Source organism: Colossoma macropomum, unplaced genomic scaffold (genome assembly GCF_904425465.1).
Source record: "Colossoma macropomum unplaced genomic scaffold, Colossoma_macropomum, whole genome shotgun sequence".
NCBI lineage: Eukaryota > Metazoa > Chordata > Actinopteri > Characiformes > Serrasalmidae > Colossoma > Colossoma macropomum.
The window spans coordinates 15,753,905-15,773,577 of NW_023494809.1; the positions used below are offsets into that span (position 1 = coordinate 15,753,905).

At 36.8% G+C, this 19,673-nt stretch overlaps 1 protein-coding gene across 1 annotated transcript in view; it reads right to left on the bottom strand.

Annotated features, from left to right (window-relative positions):
* The window catches only part of stau2 (staufen double-stranded RNA binding protein 2), a 136,332-nt gene that overhangs the window by 50,467 nt on the left and 66,192 nt on the right, over window positions 1-19,673 (bottom strand). Inside the window, 2 exon segments of the mRNA XM_036557975.1 lie at window positions 2,438-2,551; window positions 15,475-15,770. Of these exon segments, the coding sequence (XP_036413868.1) occupies window positions 2,438-2,551; window positions 15,475-15,770 (410 nt within the window).

Sequence of the window (19,673 nt, forward strand, 5' to 3'; positions counted from 1 at the left end):
CACGGCAACCCTGCAAACAAACACTGCGATGAAATATATGTGCAGAAATCAGTCTGTACAGGTGCTTCAGTATTTCTGAATTTCGCTTCACTCAATTTAAATACATGGTTCAACTCTTTACTTTGCTGATAAGCATATTCAGTTTCTATGACAAAATCAATCATTAGAAGAAATTAAATGGCAGCTAAAGATATAAAAATAAACAGGATTGATATTTATTTAGGTTAGCATCAGTGGCTTGGTTGTGGCCTGGCTATTTCCATAAACTAAGTTTTTGTGTGGGTTGGCTAACATCAGCTCAGCATTTTAGCAGTTAAGAAGGCTACTAGCAGTTTAACTTCTACTCTTGTAAAAGTCAGACTACGGCTTCAAAATGAGGCCAAAACATTTGGAGCTGTCATGATTTCAAAACAAGGTAGGTAAATAAATTCTCATGTATAACCCTTTGTTTTAAACTTCTGTATGCTCTAGAAACAAATGGAAGAGAGAGAGGGGAAACAGAAAAGTAGCTTATCTAATCTCACAAATCAGGTTGCCACTGATTCACTAGCACAGCAATGTAAACATATCAGTGCAAGAAAAATGTTTGGGCCATATTTTAATGTTATACAGTAAATAAATATTTGTGTACTTTATATAAAAATACAAATACTGTAAATACCAATACAACACAGAATACATATAAATAAACATACAGTGTCTTGTGAGCTAGTTTTGAAGATCAAAAGTAAAAAAAAACAAAAAAAAACAAAAAACAGTTTTTGCCTGGATGCCTCCAGTCTGGATTTGTTAAATTCCATCAGCAGCATCTGATTTAATTTAACGAAGTACTGATAAACCAGGCATTAGATAAAACTACAAATAAATCAACATTTACTGACCAGATATAAAGCTTTTCTGCCTTTCCGTCTGACTTTTTCCCACAATACTACATACATATATAGGTATAATTTTAAGTACCTTAAAAGGTTAAGAACTATAACGTCTCACCAGCGAGACAAAATACCAAGCTATGTTCAAAGCTTTACTGCTCTTCAAGTAGTGTGAGCTAGAGAGATGTGTTTTTTTCTTCTTGAAACTAGAGAAAAAAGCCAAAGTTCGTCTTTGTTGGTCACTTGCCTATCCTAAACCTACAGCGTAAATTTACAGAAAACATCTGCACTTGGCAAAATGCTAATCCAACTGTTTTGTATACAGATCCAGTTCAATCTTTAGCCGTTTTTGTAATGTCATGTGATGCATAGTCCATGTTTTGTATTTGACAGGCTTTGGTTAGCGAGCCACAGCCAATCGGAGTATGTGATTTGGAGATTTTTAATGTGTGCAGCGCTGAAGATTGGGTGCGCAGATTGGCTTTGGTTAGGCTGCATCACCCACTTGCAGTTTCTGATGTAAAGAAAGTCGTAGTGTTTTTGGGCAAGCAGAAACAGAAAAACAAATAATATGCCTACGGGCTTTTGTCTGAAGACAAGGCTCTAGAATTGAACGACGCATGACGCACAGTGTGACTCAGATCCCAAATTATGTTCTTCAGAAGATCTGAGTGATGTTGGCAACATAATGCAGATGATAGAGATTGTGTAAAAAAATACAAAACAATTGTCCCCTTTCTTGTGTGGCGTCTGAAAAGTACTCTTTTGTACCTATGGACAGAAACTGCCAAGAGAACTTTCATATATAAGCAATGTTGAAGTAAAAACTTCAAACAAGTTGTATATTAGGTAAAAGGGTGTTGTGCAGTTTTCTGTGTTAACTTTCTTTTGATACCATTAATTTTTTTTTCAATAAAAACTGCAAAAAATAATTAAGTTCATGTTTTGTGCTACTTAGTTTTTTACGGGTTAATCCATGAATATGGTGTTCAGAAATATTTTTTGAATGACATTTTATTAGCGGAGGTTGTGCTGAATCTGGGGAAGTAGAACACTCTGGTCCTGTCAAAAAAACTAAACAAGATAAACATGCCAAACACAAAAGTATGCAAAGGCAGAAGTGTCCCAAAGTAGATCTTAAAGGGTTAATACCAATTTAAAAGTAAAGTTTGCAGGAAAATAAATTAATGTAGATCTTTGAGAGAAACTGAAAATCACTTATACAGGGCCGCGCAGAATGTTCTTTGTTAATCCTTATCATGATATCGGTCTTTGCAATACTGATATCACAGAAGGCTGTAATATCCAAATGAGCCTATAACCAATCAGTCTTTGTTCACTGTGTGCTGTGAATATCTAGGCCAATCACAAACACTGATGAATCAAGTCATTCACATGAACAAATAAGTTAAAATAATGCAACCTTTAAAATGAATGGCTCCCCAATGTGTTGTAATGTAATGCATATCACAACTGCAATATACAGTATATAATCACAGTATGGCACTCTGTCCATATCACACAGCCTTACGATATCCAGTACTAAAACACTGTGTTAAGCATACCTGGTCATGGCTAGCTTGAATGGAACTCCCAATGCCATGGAAAGTCATTTGGACAGGTGAAAGGGTCAGATAGGTCATAAATTCTTTGTCAGTCTGTCCGTCTGTATACTGCACCTGCGGAGGAGGTAAAAAAAAGAAAAAAAAAGAAAAAAAAGGGGGATTAGACAGAGTATCACACAGGGACATTACGCTAGCCTTGACCGGAATAAACAGCACATCAGACTGAAAGTGTTCTCGAGACACGCAAACTTTACCATCTAGTTTTAGTTTCACTATAAAACACAGCAAAACAGACAAAACAGTAACAAAGCCTAACTTCCTCCACCGAACTGAGTGTTATTACAAGGTCTTGCTGGGGGGAATTTTGGCCCAGTTTTAACACTCAGGGTCATTTGAGGACACAAACAGCAACTACTGTCAAACTACTCAACAACACCAGGAGGAGTTTCACTGTGAGCACTTTCTGATCATTTCATGCCTGACCTATATACACCTCCAACAGACAGAGAGAGAGAGAGAGAGAGAGAGAGACAAGAAGAAGAAAAAAATGGAAAATGGGGAGGATAAACAAGAAAAGGATTAGAAAAAAAGAGAAACAAGAGAAAGAAGAAAAGTTGAAAGAAATGAAAAAAGAAATGAAAAAAGAAAAAGAAGAAGAAAAGATTAAAATTAATAGAAGAAAGAAGAGAAGAAAGAAAAAATAAGCAAAAACAAACAAAGACAAAGAGTAGAAAGAGAAGAGGATAAAGAGATCAGAGAAAAGAGAAAAAAGAGAAAAGAAGAGAAGAGAAAAAGAAGAGAAAAAGAAGAGAAGAAAAAAGAGAAGGGAAAATAGAAGAGAAGGAGAGAAAGTGGTGAAATGAGTAGAAGAAAGAACAGAAAAATGAAGAGAAGATAGAAGGAAGAAAAGAGGAAAGAGAACAATAAAGAAGAGAAGAAAGAAAAGAAAAAAGACGATAAGGTATAAAAAGAGGAGCGACAAAAAAAAGATAGAGAAGATAAAAGGAGAGAAGAGAAAAAGAGAACATGAGAAGCGAAGAGAAGAGAAAGCGTTTGGTGTGCAACTGTGCAGCTGTTGGTTTAACCTGCAGCTGTGAACAACAACTATAATGCTAAATATTTGTTTGACAAGAATCACTTTCAGAATGACTTTAAACTGTTCTGATAAAAGGCTGTGGTGGAGGAGAAAGTCAAGCGAAAAAAAGGAGGGGAACAAGAGGAGGAAGAGAAATAGAAGAGAAAGAAAAAAGAGGAGAATAATTGAACAAGAAGAAATATGAAAACAACGAAGAAATAAGCAGAAGAAAGCACAGAATAACAAAAATGAAGAAAAGAAAAAGAAAAAGAAGAAAGAAAAGGAGAAGACGAGAGCGCAAAGAAAGAAGAGGAAAGAAAAAGAAAAGAGAAGAGACCAGGAGAAAGTGTTTGATGTGCAACTGTTTGTTTAACCTGCAGCTGTAAACATCAGCTTTAATGATAATTATTTGTTCGACAACATTCAGTTTCAAAATGACTTTAAACAGTTCAGATAAAAGGTGAGGGGAGTGGGGGAGGTAGTGTTCTGGGTGTGTTTGCAGGGTGGTGACTGTGGTACAACCTCTGGATCCAGGCTGCGTGCTAGATCATTAAGGAAGTATAAAGGTTCTGCACAATGGTGTGAATTATTACACAATCAGTGTGTCACAGAAACACATGCTTGATTAGCACTGCGCATCATTAGTTCTCGGTCCATGTCAGAGTTTTAAGTTAAACTGCTGCCCAACATGTGGCAGCCTTCCAGCCAGCTCACTGAATCATGGGAAATGGAGGCCCCCCTGACACTCCATACATCAGGCGCACTAGAGGAGCAACAGGCTACACAATGAAGATGGCTGAAAGATCACGCTGTGAGAAGGAGAAATTAAGCTCATCTGATTGATCTCTTTCCCGATCACTCTAGCGTTTGTTTGGCCACATTTTCTAAAGGGTTCTGTGCACCAACAGTAAGAGAGCACATGACTGGCTGAGGAGTAGGAGTGGGAATTCCTACAGCATACTTAGCTCAAGTATCTAAATACAAATAAATCACAACACCCACTATGTATATATATATGCATGGTGGGCTTCACACACACAAGAAATATCAATGCTATATTATTAAAATCAGAATTTACGCTGTCAAGCTGCTAACAGTGGAAGAACCCGTTTTGGTGTTATAAAGAATACTTTTCAAAAAGGTACCGTAGAGAACCATTCACAGCACATTCTTTATCAACCTGAATAACCTTTTCACCATGCAAAGAACCCTTTAATCATGCAAAGCATACTGTGAGTGTTCATGGTTCTATATAGAACCAACCTCTTTACTCAAGAACCCTTCAAGAACCATCTTTTTAAGTGTATACAGTGGCAAGAAAAAGCATGTGAACCCATTGGAATTACCTGTATTTATGTATAAATTCATCTTAAAATATGGCCTGGTGACAATATTCGGAAAGACCACACAGCACTACGTATGGTGTAAAAAAGGTCACTGTATACCAACATGGAAACATTATTCCTATGGTAAAGCACGGTGGAGGGAGTATCATGATGGGCTGCTTTGCTGTCTCGTGTCTGGATCAATTGCCATCATTGAGGGAAAAACAAATTCCTAAGTTTATCAAGGTATCCTACAGGATCATGCTGTGGAATGACCTCAGGAAAGCCGTTCGCACTGGACTTCTGAAGAATACGACTGAGCTAAAGCAGTACTGTAAGGTAGAATGGTTCGGTATTCCTCTGGAATGTTGTGCAGGTCTGATCTGTAGCTACCAGAAGTGCTTGCTTGACTGCACTGCTGCCAAAAGAGGTTTGACAAGCTATTAAACCCAAGGGTTCACTTTCTTTTTCACCAGCAATGTGAACATTTAAATTGTGTGCACAATAAAGACACAAAAGATTGAGGTGTGTGTTATTAGCTTTAGCACACTATCTGTATGTGTATATATATATATATATATATATATATATATATATATCACACACACACACACACACACATACATATACAGCACTGTGCTACAACCAGTGTCAGGAGATATTTCTAAGGAGATATTCCACCTGAATAAGGAACTAGAATAAGAAAACTGAAAAAGGAGGATTTTCCAAAATTGCAATTCAAAGAAAAGCTGTAACAGAGGTAAAGAGTGGACATTATAATTAGTTGAGGCTTCTGAATAATTGTCTGTTAAATTATTTTCTGCTTTGCTTCTCCGAGGCTGAAAACCTGTTGCTGTTCTAACCAACTTATCAATCACATAATAAAAAATGTGTTACTTTTTGTTGAATTTATGCTTATTTGTATTTATTCAAATACTTTAGTGTTTTTACTGGTAAAAACAGCCTTACTAGCTTACTTTTAACAGTACATCATGCTTCGCAAAAAACTTTTCTGTTTTTTCTAATATAATCTACACTTTATTCATCTGACCTCATTTTTTTTTTTTATTGACTCCCTACCTGCTCATGCAGTTAGTCCACTTTTATGCTATAATAGCCAAAAAATCTTGTACAAAAACTGTTTCAGTTCACAAAAATAATAGTCTTAATGCATGTGCCCAGTCTCAGTGGGATACTTATTAAGATTAAATTTACATTCAGCCCAATATTACATTTATCTGCCAAAAGATTACAAAATGGAAACAGTCCTCTGCTGTAATTCATTTTAGATGCTAATGCAATTATGTAATTTGCACTGAGAACTGGAGCGGCCCCAAATGGCTCACAATGTCAAAACGTGTCAAAACAAATGATGCACTCTTTTCTACATGTGTAGCAGAGCTGTGGACTGTAGAGCTATGGTTTCCGCAGCAAAAAAAAAACAAAAACAAAGTTATATGTAGGAAAGTGCAGGTCAGACTTAACAAGTCAATAGGAAAAAATACAAACTGAACAACAATGATTATCACAGAACCAAGACACTGCTTCTCTGGTGATGAATCAACCCATTCACTCCCATTTTAAACCTTTATTTACTAGGAGAGCAAATGACTCAAGAAATCACACTTCTTTAAAACTAAACATTAAACCTGCATACACCCCTCCAATTTAGTTGTGTCCAGTTCCCCCCGTTAGCAAGGTCTCCCTCACTCACACCACGCTATCAAGCTGGGAGAGTGAAGACGTGCTGCTTTTCAAAGTATCGTGTTAGTATCGCTGTATAAAAGATGTGCAACGCTTTCTTTATTGTTGGATGCAGAGTATGTTTACCGAGCACTCTGAGAGTTCCATTATTTTCCTAGTAATTTCTTACAAATTCAAACATCAAATTTTTGACTGAAGTGCACGTCCCTTGTAAAAAGGTGGTAGACCACCCTCAATCTGGTCAAATTCCACAACTTGTTGATTTTCTAAGTGAAAATAAATGAACACATCCTCTACAGAAAACACACTTAAATATGTTTTTTTTTCATCAAATTAATAGCAATTGTGCACTAACATGCACAAAAGTGTGTTCTCTGTAGAAGATGTGTTAACTTCATTTCGCTTAGAAAATCAACAAAACATGAAAATTTGACCAGGAGTGCCAAACTCTTGCAAACAACTATGTATGGTAAGTGTTTGTTTTTTTTTTAATTAATGTTTTATGGTTTTAGGAATAGGAACAGTAATAACAAACATGAGTTCAGAGGTAGGTTTATTCACATTCAGTCTATCTGTCAAGAAATTGTGAAACTAACTGTGCAATATGACGCATAAACGCATAAACATACCTTCTGCTGTAATGATAGCATGAACTCAAGCTAGCACTGACTCCATATGTTTGTTGAAATGCCTCTAACCAGTAGATCAAATCTACCTGAGAGTCATCTGAACTTGTGTTACAATGAAAGGAATAAGACTCAAAAAATATCTGACCTTTTTGTACAAAAGCCTCAACAGAGTCAATTTCACAAATTTGCTTTGATTTGAGTAGTGACCTTAATTTAAATGTCATAACTTTTCTTTATTTTACATTTTCAATACTCTAAAAATCTGTTGTTTATTTCCAGATTCAAAAGAAAACAAAAAAAAACAATATACCTGATTTTAAGTGTGGGCTTAGATTTTTGGATCTCACAGTCAGCTACTACAGCGCTTTCAAAGTATGCTTCCTTCCTTTTTTTTTTTATTGTAGTGAAAATTTCCATTTGGTGCAAGTAAGTTAACACTGTCTACAAGGAGGCTTTCTCCTAAGCCAGGAGTTTGCCTGCAGCAAGGAAAACCTTTAAAAGATAGCCATCAAATTTACAGATATTATTCCAAAGTACAGAAATAAGAAAGCAAAATCAAATACAAAAACGAAGGTTTATGAAATTATATATCCCACCTCTAAACAAAAAGGCTGAATTAAGGTACAAAACCAAAATATGCTGGCATGATCAACCATAACTGTCCCGCAGTCCCTCCAACATTCACACATGAACCCTGTTTGATGAGACCTCTGCTGTAATGAAAAAATGAACAATATTCTTTCAGCAGAAGTTCCTTCCAAATCAAGGAACTGGCAGGGTTGTACTGAGTCTTCCCAGGCCCTTAGCCACACCTCCTCACTTACTGTTTACGTAATCTGTGTTGTTAATGGTAAGTGTTTCTGATAAAATGATCAACTAGTGTAAATACAAAGTAGGTGGACACCCGGTTTATATTTCTCGTCATCTCAAGAGCTGTTTTTCTGCTGTAGTTTGAATCTCCAAATGCTCACCATCTCTGTATATGTTTCTCATGCTGTTTGTGAAAGTGCCCGAGTTGAGGTTTTCCTGCTGGAATTAACTGTGGTGCAATTTTATCACTCCAGCTCATCGCTCAGAGCCACCACGGAGCCCCGAGACCCAACACAGTGCCAGCTCTTCCTCAACCACAACATTCATTTCCCTGACAAACTTACACAAGTTAAGCCACAGCTGGAACCCATCAGAACCAAGCAAAAACCAAAATCATGTCCAGCCTGTGTTTGCTAATGTAAATCCCAGCATAAACACTGGCTGCAGGGATGGAAGAAGGGCGAGAGCGATGGAAACAAACTCCACGGCTCTTTGAAGGCTGGACAGGAGATGTGTTTGATGTTGAAAAAGTGCATGAGAACAGAGAGCCGGCAAAGCTGGGGAGAAAACACTGCAGGCTCCGTGTGAAGTGGTTTTCACACAGGCGAGAGGAGGAAGGGGAACGCACACGAGAAGAAAGTGATGCTTACACAAATATGCTACACTTCAGCTGTTGTAAACATACAGGCTATTGCACTATACATATAGTGTACAACATTCTGCAAAAGTCACTGTGTGAGAAATAGGCAGGGCTATTTTTCCACATCCTCCAAGTTCAGTCTTTTAAGTTGGTTTTACATTTTCTGTTCTCACCATCCAGGTAATGCCGAACACATTCAGTGACGTTGAGATCTGGACTCGGGGTGGTCAGTCCATTGTTCTGAGAACACCAGCAGCTTCTTTGCTTGATCTGTTTCCTTTTCTCAGTAAGAGCTTCTTAACAGCTACACATCCTTTCAGACACAGTGTTGAGCTGTCTTCTCACAGTGGAAGGATGGACAGAAACACCTGTGGATATTTTTCAGATCTGAAGCAAGAGTGGAGATTTTCTCTTTCAAAAATCAAAGCTGTAAGTGCCATTTATTTAATGGGGACAGTTTTGGTGGTCTACCAGGTCTTACAGGTGGTTGTTCTCTGTAGCTTTTTGTAGCTTTGAGTTGTATAATGAATTGCATTTCGATTGATGTAATGAATTACTCTCTTTTGGCAGTATTCAAACGTAATTATGTAAACACAAATTAAACTACATAGCTACATTAATTATATTTACATTTGATTTAAATTCTTTGCAAACAGATCTGAGTTCAGAGTTTGTTTACACGTCAAAAACATGACAAAAACAGCAGAAGTATGAAGGGTGTTTTTTCCCTTTCTGCAAAACAAGACACACACAACAATGACCTTCCATCGAAACCAAATCATAATAAAATATCTCCTCTTCTACCTACAAACACAAACGTGGTATTGACTAAAAGTTTAGAATCTGCACTTTCCACACAATTTCCTAACTTTTGTTATTCGCAACCATATCTGCCATGTCCATATCTGAAATATTATACGTCCTTTGATCGATATGAGTTTTTATCATTTATCATCACTCTAATCATTACTCTAAATTTGCTAATCACTGTGTAGTCTAAGCATGCTGGAGTTATTCATGATTTCACTTAAACTGCATGTGCTAAATGTAAATATTTCCCAATACACCGACAGAATCTAGCTATAACAAAATAAAAACAGCAGATAACAACCTTTACTCTTTTCACATTAGTGCTTCACTTTTCTAACTAAATATGGTCTTCACAACAGAACTGGCTGATAAATATCCGTCAAAAAGCTAAACAGACATGACAGGTGCCCAAATTTACTGATAGAACAGCTCTATTCATGTCTGACCAGAGCAATTTCAAGCCTAAACATTACTAATAAGCCAGTCCATTAACAGATCTGAGCAGCAGGCAGTGAATGAGTCATATAGATGAATTACCTAATAAAATGAAATCTTTCATTATAAGTTGAGTCATTTTCCTCAGCACTTTCATCACTTCACCACCATTACTAAAATTAAACAGTGAAACCTACAATAAAAACACTGAAGCTCAGGCTTCCCCTCATTAAATCAATCAGGTCATCATCAGTCAGTGCTTAGCCATTAAGGTAGTGAGGGATAGTTCCACAGGAAGCAGGTGGGTAAAGAAGAAAAGAGGGTGGGGTGGGGTGGGCTGGTGTTTTATTTAAAAATACATTGTGTGTTCATAGTGTATTACAAAGCAAGATCTCTGATGAGACCCTATAGAAAGTATTTATAATAGGGATGTGACTAATTGTGACATTTGAGTATGCGTTAGAGTTACTGAACAGGTATTTGAGTAATCGTAAGTCAGTAAAAAAATGGGAAAAAAATATTTACGTTATATTCATGTTTTCTTGGGCAAAAAAAATGTATTTTGTGACACAAAACCAAATAATAAGTAGTCCATGTGTTCAAGTAATCTTTAAAAGACTTGATTACATGGCTTCTGGCACTGTATGAAACATTTATCTAAAACCTAAAAAGCTTGAATACAACCAATTACAACTTATTTTTCCTCATTTTCTTTGTGTTTCTTTTTGCTATTAATCCATGGTCAAAACATTGTAACATTTCTCCAACCACAGTTTTCAAGCTAGAACCACCAAACTTTGCACCGTTGAGAGCCTATACCTGAATAGGCTACTTCTGCTTTTTCTGAACTGACCAGAGTTTTCATACTGCATTCACTTAAACACGACTCCCCCCTGCCCCCATGAATGAAGGTACGTTGAACATTCTTCTTATAGAAACCTTCCAGTCATAGTACGCTATTTGGCCAAAAGTTTGGCCAGCATGAATCAAGTACACTAGCAACCACCCGGGATTCCATAGCAAGCACCTGGAACACCCTAGCCACAAGCCTGGACCACCATAGCCACAAACCCTGGCAGAATTATTACATAATCACCTAATCTCAATTAATGAAACATCATAGTAACTGCTTAGAAACATCCTAGCAACCACTGAGCAACATCCTTGCAACAACCTGAAACACCATAAACAAGAGCTTGACAACATTCTAGCAATCACCTGGGATATCATAGCAACATCTTAGTGACACCCTAGCTACCACCTAGCAACTGCCTGGGCTACCAAATGAACCTTTGATCAACATCCTAGTGACGAGCTTCAATACCACAGCGACCACATGGCAACACTAACAACCACCTAAGATACCTTAGAACCTGCTTGGCAACAACCTAGGAACCACCTAAGATACCACAGCCACTACCTAGCAACACACTAACAAGTACGTGGAACACTATATTAACCACCTCGCAACCCCTGAGACACCATAGCATTCAATAAGCTCAAAGTGCTCCATGTTTAAATAAAAAAGGAAGTAACTTTAAATAACCCATTTGTTTATGAAAAACAATCTTCTGGCAGCTTAAGCAAACCACTACCTTTAAACAACCAGTACCGCATAAACTCAATATAAACAAGGTTATTTTTTGCTGAACTATTGCTTTAAATGATGTAACAGTACTTCAGTGTCGCGATGTGGTGAAGGCTGGGCTGAATGGTGGTGGGACTGAGAGCAGGACTGTCCCTCATATCAGCTCTACCTGTTCTACAGCACACAGACTCTCTACAAAAGGCTCTTTATGATGTGCACCTGACGTGCTGCACCACGACGGTTCCCACAGAGATTGACTTCACTATTCAACCCCCCCAGCAAAGCTCCCCAACCCCACCTCCTCACCCTCCCATGGGTCCATAGCTCCTGTTGCCTGATCTTTTTGGGTGCATTTTGGAGTGATGCTGTCATAGTATGAGCTAAAGTGTAGAAAAGCTGCTACTGATACAACTAATAATAATGATAATAATAATAATAATAATAATAAAAATAAATTCAGATCAAAAGGCTGTACAATGAACAAGTAAGTTTAAAAAACTACACAAGATAAGAACAGTAATGAAATAAAAGTAAGTAAAATAACATGGGAGATTGGTGTATATTGTAATATCAAATTAAAAAATAATTAAAAAGATGTTTTTAAATGTTTTTTTTAATTTGTGTACCAAAATAATAACAATAAACAGCCAGAATGCTAATGAAACATTTCCCAAATCTTCAAAACAAGATTCATATTTAAACAGTGCAATTATACAGGACTCTTATACAGTTGTATGTAAAAGTTTGAACACCACCAGTCAAATGACATGTTTTGTTGATGTTCTAAGTCAAAGTAACCTCACCTCTATAGAGAACTTTTTGTGCAAATATTAGTGCACAATTTCTATTTATTTGCTAAGTTTTTATAAACAAAAGTGTGAAATGACAACAAACAACATAAAACATAAAATGTGCCATGTGTTATACTTATTTTTTTCTGTAGAGGATGTGTTAACTTTCACTTCAACAAAACAGGAATTTGACTGTGGCGCCCAAACTTTTGCATTAGACTGTAAGTATAGCGTAATGGTCCCACTTGAACAGGGATTCAAACGTCCATACTTGGTGGCTTTGGTGTCAGATCTAGCTGAAAAGGACTTCAAATCCAGACCTTGAATCCAGTTTCTGGTCCTGGATTTTGTAATTGCTGGTAGGTGACCAACCAGTTACATCAACAATTCAGGTTATACAGTCTGGTGAATACAAAATCAGGAAAGGACAGGAAACTGGATTCAAGGCCCAGAAGTAACTCTACAGTGTTTCCTATCACTGTATAAAAGAAGCTCCATGCTGCCTTTGTTGTTGGATGCACATGTTTAGAACAACTCAGACTGCTATTGAAACGCTTATTATTGATCTGTTTCATCAGATGAACAATAAAAGGTTACTGAATTGTTAAGTGTGATTTAAGAAATGGTTTTACTAAAAATATTACACAAAATAACCAGAAACAGAACATTAACTCATTCGTGTTTAATAACTAAATGCAGTATGATGAGGAAAAATGCCACAGAACTTGCCCTGAATGGTGTCGAAATTTTCTGTTTTCATACCTTGGACAAACACTTAACAGTGCTCGTTTGAATTGCTTTGATTACATGTAATTTTTATACTTTTATTCATAATCAAATTTGATTTTTTTCAAACTTCATGCAAAGACTGAATTTAATGAAAAGTAGTAATTAAAAACTTGGTGAATTTGTTCAAAATATGCTTATAAGACAGACATTAAGAGGTTAAGGATAATGCAGACCAAATAATCATGTGATTTGGTTCATGAAAGAGGATTCCTAGAAGAATTGGTAGACTGAAAAGCTGGAGAGAAAGAGAGAGAGAGAGGAAGAGAGAGAATGAGTGTGTTGGGAATTACACTCGCTCCATTATTTCTGCCCTACTTCCATCAGATTTGGTCTGAGCCAACAGCGCGAACTCTGAAAATAAGAGCAAACATACAGAGCTGTCCAACAGCCTGCATCTGAGCCAGCAAAGCGCAGCCTGACCACTGCTGCTTACATGCAAAAATGAGTAATAAGTACCTATGTAATTGTACCTAGTTAATGAGTACCTATTTGTAATAACAATAATAATAATAATAATAAGAAGAAAAAGAAGAAGAAGGAGAAGAAGAAGAAGAACAATAGTAAGCCCCAAATGAGCATGCTTTCTGCTTTAGTGTAGTGTCAGGCCTTTCAGTTCATAAACATGCACTCGTGAGCTCCTGCTGGTGTGGGCTCATGCATATTTTTCAAAAGCTACTAGAGAGCTTATGGCTCCCCCCTGTGGAAGAAGGTATTACTGAAATGATACAATTAAAAAATACAAAGATATTAAACAAATCATTGTTGATTCATAGAGAACATAAATATTAAGCAGGGGTGCAACGATTGAATATTTTTCATTTTCAAATATTCTATCAAATGTTGTCTTGAATATTTGAATATCCTACCAGAACAAGGAAAAATCAAAATGTGTTTCACCTAATGATTAACTGAAAAAAAAAATTGCTATTTACTTTTTACATTTTTTTTACAGTCATTTTTACAGTTTTTATTATTATTTTATTAATATTATTAGTATTTATTAGAGAACTGGAAATACTACAAAGTAAAGAAAAAACATCACTGGTAAACAACTATCGTCGTAGCAAGTACCATAAAATCTTGTTCCGAGAGATTTCTACCCAATCTGGCAAACCTGACCAGATTGATGAAACTATTTCAGAACAGAAGAAACATTATCATTTCATAATCAATATTTTGATGATTTCATAAACAAGAAAATATTCTTGTCACATTGATAAAAACACAGAAGCACAGAGGCGTGTAAACAAGTAAAAGAACCAGTTATTCAAACTGCATTGCTGTTTTTAAATATTTTAATCAAATTTGATAATTAAACTGAATATTTTTTGTAAATTAAATATTCAAGCTCACATAACTAATCATGACAGCCCTAGTAAGTTCCTTTCACAAAACTCTCCAGTAAAAGTTGAACGAGGCAGAAAAACGAAAAGCTGAAGGGGGCTTTCTGAGCATTCAGGTTTTCATTACTGATCTCCATCATTTACATCACTGCCTCACATTTCCTGCTATTTTACAGCACACAGTCAAATCCCTGCTGGTAGGAGAGATGGGAAGATATCCCAGCCTGTACTGATCCCGTGGGGTTTAAACTCTGATCCACAGGCAGACTCGGCTCATCCTTCGCAGCTGCCCCTTTAACTGGAACCTGCTGGCCCTGCCGCTGTTTACGTTAGGCTGCCTCTCTGCTCTTCATCGAGTTTTGGGCAGCAGGAAGCCTCAGAGCAAAAACAAAACGCTTTTTCAAAGGCAACCTCAGCAGGTTAAGACAAAATGTTTTTACTGTCCATTATAAAAAGCACCTGGAATTAAATGAATAGGCCTCACTCAGGGTGAGGCACACAGACTGACTCCACTCAATACAGTTTCCTTTAAAACTAAAAAGCTGGAGGGATACGACACACAGGAGACTTTTTATCCAATACAGGCCGGGGTCATGTATATGGCCCAAATATGTAAATATCCATATATAATGATAATAATAATATGCCCCATATAAGTACAATTGCATGCAAAAGTTTGAACACCTCTGGTCAAATTTCATGTTTTGTTGATTTTCTATGTAAAATAAGTTCACATCCTCTACAGAGAACACTCAAATATGGCATCTTTTCTGCAAATTTTACTGCACAATTTCTATTTTTATTTGCCAAATTTAACATACTGCAAATATGTGTGTATATATATATATATATATATATATATATATATATATATACATATATACACACACACACACACACACACACACACACACACACACACATATATATATATATATATATATATAATTAATGTATATAACTTTTGCACAGGCTACATTTTCTCTCTCTTTTTTTCCACAATATGTTAAATTCTACCTAAATGATCCTGGCGAAACTGATCAGCAAGTGAGTTATCCTGAGTAGATAGGTGTATGAATGGCCATTATTCTGGCGTACCTGAAAGCCCTGGATGTGAGCTAGGTACTCGAGCTGCTGTGATGGCTGGACGGAGCTGCAGGTCAGCGTGGTGGGTTTACCCTTCAGTCCTTCCCCTGTGGGGGTCCCACTCAGCAGCTCCCTGGCCATGGAGGCGGTGCTGCTGCTACCAGGGGAGCTGTAGAAAGGTCCAGCAGACCCCTGGCCCAGTTCTTTAGTGCTCATGAAGCTGACGGATGCTCCAGAGCCACCTTTATTCCGACTGGCTTCCATCTCCTGATACACATCCGGGGAGAGGTGCAGAATTCCTTTCTGTGCTGCAGGAGAAAGACACAAATAAATGCTGCTTACATCTGATACATACACACATGTATATGGGTCAGCGACAAATACGTTTTTTATAAATTGTCATTTTGAAAAAAATCTTAAATAAATCTTTTCAATATCTTTATCATTTATGTGCATTTTATGTCTTACATGAAGTTAGCGTTATCAAAGCTTTTAATTGCCTATTTCAGTTATTAATTTATTAACTCCACTGTTCTGGTTGCACCATTTGTCTTACTGGTTGTGCCACCTGACTTTTCAGACTAAATTCTAATTAAACTGGGCATCTACTTAGATACTTGTAGAAAGCTTTGTCCTTAAACTTGAGCTTACACTTACATTTTTTAATTTAAATAAATATTACTATAAAAATTACACATTTTCATTGTTTTCCTGAGGTCATATCACTGGACAGGTAAATTGAACCATCCTTAACCACGACTCAAAAATGACATTGGGCTACCGACCTTGGCATTGCACCATGAAGATCACTTGATCACCCTGATCACCCTGACCCCTCTTTCGCAAATGCATGTCAAAAGTCCTTTGTTTCTGGTTGTGCCGCATGACATTTGAGGAAATAAGAACTTGCATTCAAAAGTGTTTCAGTGAGTTGAACACTTTTAAAGTTATTATTAATTTATGTGGCAACATGGATGTAATTTTAAAGTTTTTCAAAACTTTAAGAAAGTTTTTAAATATAAAATCATGCCAAACTAACTTATCTAGAATGTTATATAACTTTTTGATAGTTTACTTAATCAACATATATGGTTGGATGGTTGCACCACCTGACATTTTTAGACTTTTGGAGGAAAAAAAAAGAGAAAAAAAAAGAAACTAAAATGATTTTTTTTTTTACATGGATGCACTGCAAATCTCTCATAAAAAGGTAGACCATTAAATAGATAGAACGAGAGATCGATAGATTGATAGATCAATAAATAGATAAATAGATAGATAGACAGATAGATAGATAGATAGATAGATATGTGCATAGTGGATGAATAGACAGACAGCAGCAAAGACAGACAGATGTATATTGCTGTGGTCAGAACAAAGCCTTGTATCTCCAAAATGTTAACTTTACAGGAGAAGGAAAAAACACACCTTACTCTTAATGGAAGTCAATGGAACCAGACGTTTTCCCCAAGTCATTTTGGGCTGTTTCTTCTGGTCCATTCACCATGAAATTTACACACAATGTAAAGGACAACAGGCATTTTTAAACTTTTAAAAACTGAAAAATGACAGAAAATCGAGATACAAGGCTTTGTTCCGACAGCAGCGATATATTAGACTCAAACAGATAGATATGAAGACAAAATTAACAAGATTCTGAGGTAGCCAGGATGGGCATGGCTAAACTTAAAACTATGGTTTTACAGATGTACTTCATTACTTGTTAAAACAGGGTTGTTTGGACAAGAAAGACTAAAATGATCCAGCAGATGGATAAAAACTAACCTTTGCTGAAAACCAGCATGATGTTTAAACACAAACTATGTTGAGAAAATGTCCACAGAGCCAACGATAAGGTCACTGCACTAAAATCTGAACATCTACTTCTCCAATATTACAGCCTAACGAAAGGAACGAGATGTGAACAAGATGTGAAATCATATGTGTTCTGATTTTCATGACCTTTTGGGCAGCTCATTTTACACTGAAATTTTCATCCAGCCAGTACAACACTGTTAAGAATCCAGTGGTTTATGTCATTAAAGGACTCATAGCCTACATTTTTCTTCTATGTTATTTTTTTCCCTTTTCCCCTTAATACTTCAGTGTGAATGGGTAGGGATAAACTGTTGAAGGCTGAACAGGTGGATATAAACGTGTTGGTTTTTGTGACATCACGGTGACATTCACATACTACATCAAAGTGTTATTTCAAAAAGCAGGGAAAATTCAGTTTTCAATGTTATGCCCCCTTAAAATCTGTGGAGCATGTTGGTTCTAGGCCTGTCTGCCTGTAAAAATAGGCAACATTCAGGCTCGGACAAGAATCCAGCTGTGCTGATGTGTGCAGCTGTGCTTCAGGGCTACTTCCTGTTAGTGTTTGCTGTAGGGAAAACAAATGCTGGAAAGCAGCAGGACTTTAAAAACAGCACTACATAAGCAAAAAGAGTTAAGACTGATTTAACACAGTGTTCACTCCATAAAGCCTGTAAACATTACTCTAGAAATTAGTAAGAAGAATAAACAAGGTGTCTGCTGAACGCTTAAGCTCGCTGTTGACACAGCCTGTAATTTATTGAATGGAGTCATCAAATAAAAACTGTGTGGATTTCCCAGAGCTCTTTTCAATCAGACCAACTGCAAGAAAATCACAGAAGAGGCTTGTTTCCACTAAAAACAATCAGTGAGTTTAGCAGGGTTATTAGGAATGCATCGATATGGGATTTGTGGGCCGATGCCCATATCCGATATTTTATGTATACATTTATACAATGTACAACCCAAATTACAAAAACGCTGGCAAAGTATGTAAATGCTAATAAAAACAAAAAGCAATGATTATTAAAATCTGTTTGGACTGAATGAACTTTACTACTTTTTGTAAATATACACTCGTGCCAAATATGATGTTTGCAACAGTCCAAAAAGGTTGGGATGGGTACATGTTTACCACTTTGTTACATCTCTTTTCCTTTTAACAGTACTTAAAATGACTGGAGACTGCAAATACAAACTAATCCTGTTTAGAAAGGGTAAATTTTTGCCACTCTTCAGTTACACAAGTCTTCAGCTGCACAACGGTACATGGCCGTTGTTGTAATATTTTGAGCTTAATAAGACAAACATTTTTATGAGGAGACAGTTCTGGACTGCAGACAAGCCAGTCTAGCACTCACACTCTCTTATAACGCAGTCATGCTGTTGTAACCTGTGCAGAATGTGGCTTGGTGCTGTCAAGCTCAAATAATCATAAATGTCTCTGAAAAAGACGGCATCTAGAGGGCAGCGTATGTAGTTCCAAAACGTGTTCAACATTAATGGTACTTTCCAGAATAGGACTGTGCATAATACCCACTAATACACTCCTAACACCATGACAGATGCAGGCTTTTGAACTTCACGCTGGTAACATTCTGGATGGTCCTTTTATTCTTTGGGCTGGAGAACACAACATCCATTATTTACATATAAAAGATTGACTCAGACCACATTACATGTTTCCTCTGAGCATCAGTCCACTTCAGATGAACTTTAGCCCAGAGAAGTCAGCAGCGTTTCGGGACACTGTTGATATATAACGTCTGCTGTGCATGGTACAGTCTTAACTTGCATTTGTGGATGCAGCAACAGAGTGTTAATTAACAACGATTTTTCAAAGAATTCCTGAGGCCATGTGGTGATATCCATCACAGAAACATGCTGATTCTTAATGCAGTGCTGTCTGAAGGATTGAAGATCACAGGCATTCAGTTATGGTTTTCAGCCTTGTCTTTTACACACAGATTTATCTGGATTTCCTGAATCTTTTGATGATGATATGCACTATAGAGGGTGAAATACCAACAACGGAACACTATTTTCAATGTTGGATTTTTTGCTAATGCATTTTTGGCAAAGTGTTGAGCCTCAACCCATCCTTGCTCATAAAGAACTAGATCTTTGCTGGATGCTCCTTTAACATCCAAGCATGACTTCATCACCTGTTTAAGATGTTCTTTGAACATTTCACAATGTTCCTAGTCTTTAACTGTCTCTGGCCCAACTTTTTGGAATATGTTGCAGGCATCAATTCCAGAATGAACTTTTTGGAATTCAATAAATACTTCATCATTCATTTTAGTCTTAGTCATTGCTTTATTAGTTAAAAGCAATGATTATGCCAATACCGAAACCAATACCATGCAAATATAAACATCACTGTGCATTCCTAG